At 40.7% G+C, this 10427-nt stretch overlaps 1 protein-coding gene across 1 annotated transcript; it reads right to left on the bottom strand.

The window, feature by feature from the left end:
* Positions 1-2592: 2592 nt before the first annotated feature.
* On the bottom strand, positions 2593-10033 carry gphb5 (glycoprotein hormone subunit beta 5). Its single transcript, XM_063045399.1, has 3 exons — positions 10020-10033; positions 7690-7894; positions 2593-2826 (listed from the first exon to the last, which is right to left on the bottom strand). The coding sequence occupies exons 1-3, from the start codon at positions 10031-10033 to the stop codon at positions 2638-2640; spliced, it is 408 nt and encodes a 135-aa protein (XP_062901469.1). The 3' UTR covers positions 2593-2637.
* Between the last annotated feature and the right edge of the window lie 394 nt (positions 10034-10427).

Raw genomic sequence — 10427 nt, 5'->3', positions numbered from 1 at the left:
GCAGAGAGAGGGGGGGAGGGAAAGATGTGCTTAGTGGTGGGATCCCGTTGGAGGTGGCGAAAGTTGCGGAGAATAATATGTTGGACCCGGAGGCTGGTGGGGTGGTAGGTGAGGACCAGGGGAACCCTATTCCTAGTGGGGTGGTGGGAGGATGGAGTGAGAGCAGATGTACGTGAAATGGGGGAGATGCGTTTAAGAGCAGAGTTGATAGTGGAGGAAGGGAAGCCCCTTTCTTTAAAAAAAGGAAGACATCTCCCTCGTCCTAGAATGAAAAACCTCATCCTGAGAGCAGATGCGGCGGAGACGGAGGAATTGCGAGAAGGGGATGGCGTTTTTGCAAGAGACAGGGTGAGAAGAGGAATAGTCCAGATAGCTGTGAGAGTCAGTAGGCTTATAGTAGACATCAGTGGATAAGCTGTCTCCAGAGACAGAGAGAAGGCAGCAGGCCAGGCAGCATCTCTAGGAAGAGGTACAGTCGACGTTTCAGGCCGAGACCCTTCGTCAGGACTAACTGAAGGAAGAGTTAGTAAGAGATTTGGAAGTGGGAGGGGGAGGGGGAGATCCAAAATGATAGGAGAAGACAGGAGGGGGAGCGATGGAGCCAAGAGCCGGACAGGTGATAGGCAAAAGGGATATGAGAGGATCATGGGACAGGAGGTCCAGGGAGAAAGAAAGGGGGGAAAACCCAGAGGATGAACATTGATTTCTCTAACTTCCATTAATGCCCCACCTCCCCTTCTTACCCCATCCCCTATTTATTTATTTATTATTATTTTTCTCTCTCTCTCTCTTTTTTCTCCCTCTGTCCCCTCTCACTATACTCCTTGCCCATCCCCTGGGCTTCCCCCCTCCTCCCCCTTTTCTTTCTCCCCGGGCTTCCTGTCCCATGATCCTCTCATATCCCTTTTGCCAATCACCGGTCCAGCTCTTGGCTCTATCCCTCCCCCTCCTGTCTTCTCCTATCATTTCAGATCTCCCCCTCCCCCTCCCACTTTCAAATCTCTTACTAGCTCTTCCTTCAGTTAGTCCTGACGAAGGGTTCCAGGCCGAAACGTCGACTGTACCTCTTCCTAGAGATGCTGCCTGGCCTGCTGTGTTCACCAGCAACTTTGATGTGTGTTGCTTGAGTAAAGGTTGGAGCTGTTGCAGTCTAAGCAAAATTTAACCCTCTGAATCTTTCTGGCACTGGAAATTAATTTCAATGGGTGTGGAACCTCATTCCTTCAGATCATGTCTATATTTGAAAATGCTTTTAAATTAGCAATTTTAATTTATTTTACTCTTTTGTCTCTTTCATTGTCCTTCTTTCTCTGATCACCCTTTCTTTCTCTCTTTCAATTTTGCTTTCGATGTATGTATTTATTCTTATTTGCATGTCCTGTTTTATAATAGAATAAGAAAATTATTCTCTCTGATTGTTTAAACAGATAAATGATTGCCATGCATCCAGAGGATGGAATGTAGGGTTTCCAGTAACAGCGAAAGTTGTGCATATTTCTGTTCTGATTGTTCAAAGGCGCATGCAGTTCAAAACCTGGCCAGCAGGTGCCACTGCTACATGTATCTCTACTGAAAGCTGAAGGATGTGATTGGAGACTCAGGACCAGTCAGATTTTTTTCAGAATTGTAGGACATGTTAATGCTCAATTAACACAATTTTCCTCTTCTCACTCAAAACTTTGTCACCAATATCTGCCCAGATTCTAAGCCAGGAAAAAAACTCTTATTTTGAGCTTCAGTTATGCTATTAACCCAATGGGACAGAATTTGGATTTCCCGACTCAGAATAAAAAGTGATTCACGTCAGAGTTTGCAATCCATGCTCTCCTTCTTTGGCTGTGATTCCATTTATCCTCCTCAACCCATCACCTTTCCTACACTCCTCTATATTTTCCTCTTGCTCAACCTGCCTTTCTCCTTGTCTCTTTGCCCTTCTCCAGGAATCGGCAGATGGAATATAACGGAGACAGGTCACAACTCGGTGTGGTTAGGGAAGATAAACCAAGGCAGGACATACATAGAGTCATAGAGCATGCAGTTCAGAAGCAGGCTCTTCAGCCCATCTAGTCTATGCCAGCTTGATATTCTGCCTAGTCTCATCTACCTGAACTTGGACCGTAGCCCTGCAAAACCCTCTCATCCATGAACCTATCCAAACTTCCCATGTGTGTTAATTGTTCTTGCATCTACCACTTCAGCTGGCTGCTTGCTCCATACTCACTGCACTCTCAGAGCGAAGAAGATCCCCCTCAGATTCTCTTAAATATTTCAACTTTCACCCCGACTTATTACCTCTAGTTCTAGTCTCACCCAACCTGAGAGGAAAAAGCCTGCACTGTTGTAATGTTCAAGGATTTGACTATATTTGGCTGATAAGCAAACATGTTAAAATTGATTTTTGCATTTCAGTGCTTTATATGCATTATATCACTTCCAAGTATTTTTCTTTTATTTTCAATACGAACAATGTTGCTTCTTATCCAAGAAAATGAACAATTAAAATTATCAGCATACAAGGTTTGTTACAGGAAGATGTATTTCAATTTCTTTTTGAATCAATAGATCAGACTTCACTAAGCATGAGCACTTTCCCATGGAGGCATGTATTACATCTGGTTTTGAGGTGGGGGAGATGCGTTACAAGGTCTCGCACTCGGTGGTTGTAGTTGAGCAAATGCCACAGTCGCACCGCACTGCGACCGGGTAGGTGTAGAATGGATCGACGTCAGCGTGGCAGTTGGGTAGTTTCACCGTGACGAACCTGGTTTCGTTGTAGGTACAGACCCGGTGGTATGCTTCAACGTAAGGAGGATCAAGAATCGGTCTCTGGAGGCAGACGCACAGAACAAAATCATTCCAGGAACCTCGTACAATATACATGCAAATATTTAAAATCTGTTACACTAACATTCAACTTCTGATTGCTCTGCGTTTTTGCTGACAAAACCTGGCAGTAGACCATAGGGTCGTAAAAACAGGAGAAGGTCAATAGCCCCTTAATCTTGCTCCACCATGGCTCATTCATTTACCTCATGCCTCCTTTCATCTTGACCCTCAATTCCTTTGCTGATTAAAATTCTATTTCTCAGTTTTGCATCAATTCAGAAAATCAGTTTCCACAGATTTCAGCAGCAAGGGAGTCCAAAATCATTCAGCCCTTTGAGAGGAGAAATTATTTTTAATCTCACTTTAACTGGGTGCTATCTTAACCTTGGACTATCCTGTAGTCCTAGACTCACTCACAAGAGGAATCATTCTCTCATCATTTACCTTGCTTTAATGTCCTCATCATGAAGAATTAAGTTTCCTGATGTGACGAATGCATCATTCTTTACTTGCTATATTACAGTGAGTTATCAAATATTTCCTTCACGTGTTGGTTTCACTCAAGTTGGATGAGCCTTAGATTCCTAGGGTTTGAAAGTGAGCTCCCTCAGGTAAGGCACCTTGGTTGGCATGGGCTGGCTCACATCCCTCTAAACCAGGGCTTCCCAACCTGTTTTATACCACAGACCCTTATCATTAACTGTGGACCCCAGGATGAGGGCCCCTACTCTAAACCATTCCCATCTATGGGACTGACCAAATGTCTTTTTAAATTCTTATTGTATCTGTCTCCATCATCCAACATCAGCAAAGAGTTGGGGGCTTCAGAAAAGAGAAGCTGAGGGAACACGTACCAGTCCTCACAGAGGAAGCAGAAGCGAAAAGAGTGAGCAACTCCTGGGTGTCAATATCCCTGAGAATCTTCCCTGGGCCCAACATATCGAATCAGCTACAAAGACGGCATGAAAGTGGCTCTATTTCATGAGGAATTTGAGGAGATTTGGTACGTCACCAAAGACACTTGCATATTTCTATAGATGCATCGTGGAGAGCATTCTAACTGGCTGTATCACCGTCTGATGTGGAGGGATGGTGGGGAGGCTACTACACAGGGTCGAAAGAAGTTGCAGAAAGTTGTGAACTCACTCAGCTCCATCATGGGCACTAGCCTCTGTAGCTTCCAGGAGCAATGCCTCAAAGAGGCAGCATCCATCATTAAGGAACCCCATCACCCAGGACATTCCTTGTTCTGGTTGTTACCATCAGGAAGATGTTAACGGAGCCTGAAGGTACACACTCAGTGGTTCAGGAACAGCTTCATTTCCTCTGCCACTCAATTTCTGAATGAACATTCAACCCATGAATACTAACTCACTACTTCTTGGTTTTTATTTTTTGCATCACTTATTCCTCGATTTTTTCAATTGTTATGTATTGCATTGTACTGCTGCTGCAAAGACATTTCATGACATTTGCTGGTGATATTAAACCTGATTCTGATTCTGATATAAGAGGTAGGAAAAGCTGGATCTAAGTGCATTAAAGTGTTGATGTCATAGCAGCAAGCAGATTCACTCACGGAAATGGTTATCCAGAAAGACTTAGAAGCAAGGAGGTGAGGGGTAAGTAATTCTGCAAGCAAGGAGGTGAGTGACAGTGACAGGCAGATAATCAATTGGCCCTTCTCTGTTCCTGCAAAGCCTCACCTTCTAATTCGTAACAGGTTGAGGTCAGGTACAGTGCGTCACAATCTTCTGTTGCCTATACAATCATTATTGTTTGATTTGCGTACTTTATGTACATGGTGTGAAATGAACTGGATGTTTAATTAAAACCTGATGTAGAAATAGAATAGGAGTAGGTTGCATTGCTTATGGTCTGCTGAAGCTTACTGCTACATTCCTAGCTGTGTAAGTTTGGATTTGCTTTGTGCCAAATCAAAAAACAACTTGATCTTAACAAAACATTTAGGATACTCTTATAAAGAGATATCTTTCATCCCAGTATTCATTAGCTAAACCCTGATCCTAAAACTAGTAAACAACAGGAATTCTGCAGATGCTGGAAATTCAAGCAACACGCATCAAAGTTGCTGCTGAACGCAGCAGGCCAGGCAGCATCTCTAGGAAGAGGTGCAGTCGACGTTTCAGGCCGAGACCCTTCATCAGGACTAACTGAAGGAAGAGTTAGTCAGAGATTTGAACGTGGGAGGGGGAGGGGGAGATCCAAAATGATAGGAGAAGACAGGAGGGGGAGGGATGGAACCAAGAGCTGGACAGGTGATTGGCAAAGAGGGATATGAGAGGATCATGGGACAGGAGGTCCGGGAAGAAAGACGGGGGGGGGGGACCCAGAGGATGGGCAAGAGGTATATTCAGAGGGACAGAGATGCTGCCTGGCCTTCTGCGTTCACCAGCAACTTTGATGTGTGTTCCTAAAACTAGTTCTAGATTTTTAGAGTCATAAAGTCATAGAACAGGACAGCACAGAAACAGGCTCTCTGGCCATGCCAAACTATCATTCTGCCTAGTCCCATTGACCTGCCCCAGGACCTTAGCCCTTCATACCTCTCCTATCCATGTACCTGTCCAAATTTCTCTTAAATGGTGGAATCAAACCCAAATCACAACTTCCGCTGGCAGCTCATTTCACACTTTCACCACCTTCTGAGTGAAGAGGTTCCTCCCCATGTTCGCCTTAAACATTTCACCTTTCATCCTTAACCCATGACCTCTAGTCCTAGTCTCACTCAACTTCAGTGGAAAAAGGCTTGCTTGCATTTACCCTATATTCACACTTCATAGTTTTACAGTATATACTTCTATCAAATCTTCCTGCATTCTCATATGCTCCAAGGAATAAAATCCGAGCCTATTTCAACCTTTCCCGAAATATAATCAAGTACTGGCAACATCCTTGTAAATTTTCTCTCACTCTTTCAATCTTATTGATATCCTTCCTGTAGGTAGGTAAGCAGAACAGCACACAATACTCCAAATTAGGCCTCACGAATGGGTCATACAACTTCAGCATAATGTCCCAACTCCTGTACTCAGTACTTTGATTTATGAAGGTCAATGTGCCGAAAGCTCTCTTTACGATACTATCTACCTGTATCACCTTTTTCAATTCCTTTCAACAAGAAATAAAACCACTGCTTTCATTATATCTGACTGACTAAGAATTATCTCCGTTTCACTGAGATTGCCAATGCTTTTATACTTTTGAGTGAGGACCAATTCGACTAGAATTTTCCTTATAGGACAACCTTATCATTTTAGAAACTGTTACAACTCCTCTATGACAAGTATATCTTTCTACCAAAGAACTATCTGTATCCAGTAAGACAGCCATCACTGGATACAGGTGTGGCCTCACTAAAGTCTCACACAAATTGCAGGTTTTGGGAACAGCTTCTTTTCAACTGTGATAAGACTGCTGAACGAATCCTGACCCGGATCTGGGCCGTACCCTCCAAATATCCGGACGTGCCTCTCGGTTTTCGTTTTGCACTACCTTACTTTCCATTTTTCTATTTTCTATTTATGATTTATAATTTAAGTTTTTAGTATTTACTATCGATTTGTAATCCAGGGAGCGGGAGGCGCAGAATCAAATATCGCTGTGATGATTGTACGTTCTAGTATCAATTGTTTGGCGACAATAAAGTATAAAGTATAAATCAAAACAAAATGGTAGATGTTGGAAATCTGAAACAAAACGAGAAAAGATGCTGAACCCATTCAGCAAATCAGGCAGTGCCTGTGGAACAAGGAACTGAAACAGCAGAGACCAATGGCACAGAAAAGCTTTAAACCACTTTGTAATTAAAATATATATATAATTTCTAGTCGCTTGCTGAAATTATAGGTGAACTTTCCTTGCTGTATACACAAGGAATCAGAATCAGGTTTAATATCATGAAATTCATTAACTTTGCAGCAGCAGTACAATGCAGTACATGAGAATATAGGGGGAAAATCAGTGAATTACAGTAATATATTTATATTTAATAATTCAATAAATAGTGCAAAAATAGAAATAAAAAATTAGTGTGGTGCTGTCCATGGGTTCAGAAATTGGATAGCAAAGGGAAAGAAGGGATTCCTGAATCCTGAATCACTGAGTGTATGGATACCCAAGTTTTACTACATCTCAACATTTATAGCAATTCATCTTTTAAAATTAATCTCTTACTACCTCTTCTTTCAATTAGTCTTGATGAAGGGTCTCGGCCCGAAACGTCGACTGTACCTCTTTCTGGAGATGCTGCCTGGCCTGCTGCGTTCACCAGCAACTTTTATGTGTGTAGCTTCATCTTTTAAAAGGTATCTAAAATTTTTGATCTCTTATAAAATTGTTACTTAGAGAGGAAATCTCAGTAGTATCTTCTAATAGGCCCGAGTATTTGATCACGTTATAATAAAATGGAAGAATTTATTTACCATGATGATGTTGCCAGTAATAAGTATTCAAAATTCAATTACCTTTATTATCAGAGAATGTATAAGTTGTACACTCTTGAGATCTGTTTGCTCACAGGTAGCCATAAAGTAGCCACAATATATTAAGGTAATCATTGAGCCATGTTGAAAGTAAATACTTGTTGCTTTAATAACATCACAATGATCAGCACTTAAAAAAAGGATTCTCATTTCAAGTGTTGTTATAGTATATAGGTTTCAATGTATTTGATTATATCTTCGTGGGAATTCTGTGTTTCGAATTGAATTCAGTGCTACCAGAAAATCCAAGATTATTTTAATATTGTTTTAGATTTAGAAGAATTCTTTACCTATTCATTAGGAAAGTTATTTGGGCTAAAAGTTCTATTACGTTATTTTGAAACAATGATACATTTACCTCCCAGGTCTCACATCGTCCCCAGCATGCATCTGTAGTTATTCGCAATCCTTTACAACCAGGTTTCCTGGCCAGGAACCGAAACTCTCTCACAGCACAGCCAATAAACGTTTGCAAGCTGATGGTGGAGGCAGGAAGGGCATTTTCATAAAAGACCAGGAACTGAAGAATGATGCTCCCCCATAGTAAATGTTGCAGATTCAGTCTAAGACAAATGCACATTTTTCATTATTAACAATAAATTCTATAAAACAAGGAACTATGCAACACATGTATAACAAATGACAGTCCATGAAAAATAAAGAATATTAATTTGGTAAATTATTTATTTTTCAGTCTTTATGAAATTGTAATAATGCAAAGCATGATTATTGTAAAATAACACAACATTCCTTTCTTCATGAATGCCGGATATGACACTTGCCCTCTGCAAAATAATGTTCTATTACAGTAGAGGTGGTGTTGAAAGAATTACGACTTAAAATACAGAATAGATGTACAGTGAGATTTTTATTTGGAAAACTATCTTTATGTGCTATGCAAGTTTATACTCTTCCCCCTATGTGTTTTTAATTTTAAGGATTATCAAACTATTTAAGCTAAAGCACGGTTAGTAATTTATTACAGGAAATAAATTCACATGAAATGTTATGAAATTAGCATGGTTAAGAAGGCATTTGGGATATTGACCTTCATTAGACAGGGGTCTGAGTACATGATCAAAGTGGTTTTGCTCCAATTTTATAACTCATTGGTCAGCCCTCAGTTAGAACACTGTATGCAGTTCTGTCACCACACCTTAGGAAAGATGTGATGGTGCTGCAGAGGGTGGAGAGGTTAGGGTCAGTTTTCCCTGAAGATTAGGAGGGGACAGGATTGATGTGTATAAAATGAGGGGAAGTATACATGGAGTAGACTGCAGAAAATTCTTCCCCATTTTCAGAGGCAAATGGAATCAATAAGGAGTCAAAAATTTAGAATGCCACACACAGATTGCTGGAGGAGCTCATCAGGTTAGGCATCGGTGGAGGGGGATAAACAGTGGATGCTTTGGGCCAAGACTTTTCACTAGGGCTGGCCTTCGAGGTGAAAGTAAACCACAAGAGTTAAGAAAATGTTAATTAATGAATGACCAAAATGAATTTACTCCTAAGGGGTTTATTTCATTGTTTTTGCTCACTCTTCCCGTTTCAAAATGCTAATTCTTTCTGCAGTGTGTGAATTAAAATCCCTCCGCTCTCTCATGCAGTTCCCTGGACACAGCTCAGCTCATGCCTTTTGCTTTAGATATTTGTGGATTCTGGTCCCCCTCCCGATACTGTGCTGGTATTTCAGTTCAGTGAAGGATTAGATGCTATTTGCTTTGAGATTCAGAATTGAATGTAAACCCGTGTGGATATCTTCTCATCATGAAAAGTACTATATAAATGCAGGCTTTCTTTCGTGATCATCTACTTAACTGTTAAAAGCCACAATTGTTCTCATTCCCACCCATACAAGTTCCAATATGGAGTACAGGTTAGTGAAACTTTTTTTTAATGTCCTTGTTCAGGAGGCAAGCCAGCGTGACCTTATTGATTACAAACCTCCTGATCTATGTGGCTCATGGGCTGGTACAACTGCCTGCTAAGTCTTTGGGGAAATTAAAGAACAATCTCAGAATAGAACTATTTGAATTGTAAATGTCTGCCTTCTTGTAAAGAAGATGTCTGTATAATTTGCTCATTTGAAATTCCATGGTAAGTTACAGCACCTTAAATTAAAACAAAATTTCGAGTAAGGCAACAATTCGGTTTTAAGAGGTCAACACCAAAAATGAGGCATTACCTTATCAGGCAGTAGTTAAAATATACAAGAGGTGAGTTCCATTATTGTATTTAACAATTACTGATGTCGCCTACTTTCTTCAGCAAAATTCCTTACAGCTTTGATTGCACATCACCTTACAAAATAACTGTAGCGCGTGCCTTTTGGAGCTCAAGCATTAGAAGCAAGCAAGCCAGTGGGTCAAATTCATCCTCTTTAAACTGTAAGCTTGTAATAACAGAGCTAAGTAGCTCTTTTGCAGTATTGTAGCTGATGCCTGCTAAGGAGAGCTCTCTTTGTGTTCATTTCTGTGCATTCCCTTAGAGTGTGGCTCAGGTATTTAATATAAATCTATTCATTTTTATCATGCATAAAATATTAAACTTATAATGTAAAACTGAGCTATCAAACATCATCAACTTTCATAAAACTTTATAAAACAAGCACTGACATCAAATGATTAAGCAAAGCTGGTTTTACCTTGTAAAAGCAAATTATCCCAGACTAGGGGAAGTATTACTTACCTGTGGCTGGACATCTTTTGATCTTTATTTGCTTTTTCTGTCTCTTTTGCAATATATTCTTCAAATTATTGCTCAGTATTCATGAATCACAAAATAATTATTGTCTTCTTTAATTTTTACTCAAATAAATGCCACGTTTCCAACTTCTTACAAAACACAGACTAGAAAAACCTTTTTATCTACACATAGATCAGCATCAGCAGCATCTGTTGCTGTTGCTCACCTTGGCGGTTCGGAGGCTCCTGCATTTTTTGGAATATATGGAGAGAGCAACTGTCAATCAGCGTCGGCGCCCTGCAGTTCCTCCCTCCAATCTGTCGGCTACCTCCGATCTATGGTGTCCTGTGGTGTTGCACTCAAAGTCAGAACTAGGTGGGATACGTTGCATTCGGATAAATATCATTTAAA

Source organism: Mobula hypostoma, chromosome 1 (genome assembly GCF_963921235.1).
Source record: "Mobula hypostoma chromosome 1, sMobHyp1.1, whole genome shotgun sequence".
NCBI classification, from domain to species: Eukaryota; Metazoa; Chordata; class Chondrichthyes; order Myliobatiformes; family Myliobatidae; genus Mobula; species Mobula hypostoma.
The sequence above is the reverse complement of the archived record's forward strand: the minus strand, read 5'-3'. Positions and strand labels throughout refer to the sequence as shown.